At 45.4% G+C, this 2,896-nt stretch overlaps 1 protein-coding gene across 1 annotated transcript; it reads left to right on the top strand.

The window, feature by feature from the left end:
• The first annotated feature begins 1,695 nt into the window (after positions 1 to 1,695).
• Positions 1,696 to 2,005, top strand: LOC147733485 (small nuclear ribonucleoprotein G). Its single transcript, XM_086958973.1, has one exon. The coding sequence runs from the start codon at positions 1,744 to 1,746 to the stop codon at positions 1,972 to 1,974; it is 231 nt and encodes a 76-aa protein (XP_086815099.1). The 5' UTR covers positions 1,696 to 1,743; the 3' UTR covers positions 1,975 to 2,005.
• The last annotated feature ends 891 nt before the right edge of the window (positions 2,006 to 2,896 follow it).

The following is a 2,896-nucleotide window of genomic DNA, read 5'->3' as shown; positions in this document are numbered from 1 at the left end:
GTTTCTCGCCCACTTCACGTAGCTCCGCGAAGCCCCACATTCATGCCCACTACGCCCAGCTCTAGATTAAACAGACAGACACTTGAGCAAAGTCCATGCACCCAAGGAACCAAGGTAAACCTAATCCAGGCTATCGAAGGGACAGGCTAAGGTGTAACCGGAGGTCTTACCGTGAGAAACGTTATAATCAAAGTTCCGAGCCCAGACGTCGTATCTCCTCAGTCCGTATAGCGCCTGATGGAGAATATCCATTGCTGAACTCGTATTTGTACCCCATATAATTGTATAATTGTGTGCATCTGGATGGTTGCGATCGTAAGCCTGGTTCGAACAAGCAGTGTGTGGTAGCGGCCATTTTGGAGCGGTGTCAATAGACTGTAAATGGATAGAATTGAACAGAAAATAGCGGTTAAAAACATATCGCCACACATAAAATCTTTGCTAGGCGTATAACGTGCCTTAATATACTTAATATGTAGATTTGAAGTATAGATGGTGTAACGAGTCGAAGACCGAATATTGGTGGCGGCCATGTTAGATAAGTAAGGAAGCGATAAGTGTGGCGGCTGCCATCTTAGAATGTTGTTACTGGGCTGTACCCAACACAAATGTGAGAGGGAATACAGCAAAGCTGGCGTTGATAATGATACTGCTACACATAATGTCGTTTTAAAACTTATGATATGCATAAATATACTTTAAATCAACAATGCAAATGCATTGTAATAGTGTTCGGAAAGCATGATCGAATATTAATGGCAGCCATATTGGAAGAATAGAATGATGCCGCAGATACCATCAACCATCATGAAACGATGTTCATAAACCCTAACTAATAGAGGATGAGTGAGGAATAGTGAAAGAACTAAAATGAAAGTGTAGAGCCACGTATGAAATCAATGTTGGGAGATTAACGTGCCAAGATAAATATAAATAGATATTTGAAATCCCTCTATTGTATTTTAGCCCTTCCAATATGTGAAATTGAGAGGGGGATTATGTGCACACCGGTAAAGCACCCGCCATCACAATGACTGTCCTATACCGGACTTAAACATATAATGAAAAAAAGCACAGGTGCACCATAAATTGAAATGTGCAAACACAACACAATAATTGTAAAAGCACAAAAATCAGGTGCATTTCTATGAAGGTTCCGCCATCTGCCATGTTTTACCATGATATAATATTGATAAAGACAACCACAGCAGCGACTAAACAATGCAGAGCTATCTGACTGAAACTGGAACCTGTAGCCTGCAGATGACACAGTTTCTATGGCATGTACTCAACTAAGCGAACTATTTAATGACAGCTGACACAGGCTCCTGTCAAGGGAAAATCAGTGTAGAGGAACACACAGTACTCCTTAGGTAGTGTTGGATCTCTGATAAATAGCAATAGCTGGCATTGCACAATGATTCTTTTTTAGACAATGTGTTGAGACCAATTGTGACATCATTCACTGGATGGTGCCTTTTATACGACACATAAATACCTCAATGCTTGGATGGGTCTGATGAGCTTTACAAATGAGGTTTGCTGTTCAGAATACAGTGCCTCCATCCGAAGAATGCCACTGACTAATACGCCTCTACTAAGAATATTAGCAACGCGAGAATCCGATATAAGGACAATACTGACATCTAGTGGGCGCATACGAAGTATACATGCTTTGTAGAGAACTTGGTGCTGTGGAGGATTCGTTTTTTCTCTCGGCTTCTCTGGAGAACAGTCGCCAACATGAGCAAAGCACACCCGCCTGAGCTCAAGAAGTTCATGGACAAGAAGCTGTCATTAAAGTTAAACGGCGGTCGGCATGTCCAGGGCATTTTGCGAGGCTTTGACCCCTTCATGAATCTTGTGATTGACGAAACTATAGAGATGGCAGCTGGAGGCCAGCAGAACACCATCGGAATGGTGGTAATCCGAGGAAACAGCATCATCATGTTGGAAGCACTGGAGAGAGTATGAGTACAACGATGAAAACAGTCTATGTGCCCCCCCTCCCCCCCCTTGTACCTGCATTCCTGATGTGCTGAGCACTCATCTGGACAGTCTGAAACCCCCACTTTATTTTTGGTTTGTTTCGTTTTTTTAAAATAAACTTTTGTAACCGGGAAAAAACAAAAACAAAAAAAAAGAGAGAACTTTTTACCACGGCAAGGCAAGCAAGCAGTCAGGCAAGGCATGGATTGTCTTGCAAAATGTCATGTAATCTTATTGCAGGTAGTGGGTCACCGGGCACTATCCAGGGGAGCCTAACCATGCATGAGGCGATGCAGGCAACCCTGAGGGTATGAATAAAAGGGGAGAAGACCGCTCATGATCTTGCACCTGTTAATACAGTGCTGTGCACATGTTGTCTTTAATGCTGCAAACGGGGCTCCATGCGCTGCTGGCGACAATGGGGAACCACCTCATATGGTGTGACTCCGTGTTGCAACATCGGCAGCACCCAAGCACTGCACCGGTGGCCCAGACCTCTCAACGGCATGGTGCAGGGTGCCCAAAGCGGTTGTAGCTGCAGCTTCTACCCGGCTTCGAGCCAGCGGAGTCCAGATTCTGCTTTCATGCCTTCTGAACGTTGGATTAGAGCAAGGTTGTGGACTGAGGAGTCCTGGGCCCGGAGCTAAATGACAACTTGTGGGCGCACAGCCCTGCCCACAGGGCCTATCCAAGCCGAGAGCGTGATTCGGGGTCTGCTGCCAGCCTCTCCCCAGCCAATCTGCTCAGTGCTGTCGGTCACCTGGTCTCTATGGGGCTGCGCCACATTATACCTGCACCAGGTATAATGTATGCAGGGGGAGGGTGTTCCTACGCAAGAAAGGGTCACAGAAGTGACGCAGTGAAATCCATAAGATTTCACTGCGCCACTTCTAGGACACAAATGCGG

Source organism: Lissotriton vulgaris, chromosome 2_1 (assembly GCF_964263255.1).
Source record: "Lissotriton vulgaris chromosome 2_1, aLisVul1.2, whole genome shotgun sequence".
NCBI lineage: Eukaryota > Metazoa > Chordata > Amphibia > Caudata > Salamandridae > Lissotriton > Lissotriton vulgaris.
This window is presented reverse-complemented; position numbering and strand designations above follow the sequence as displayed.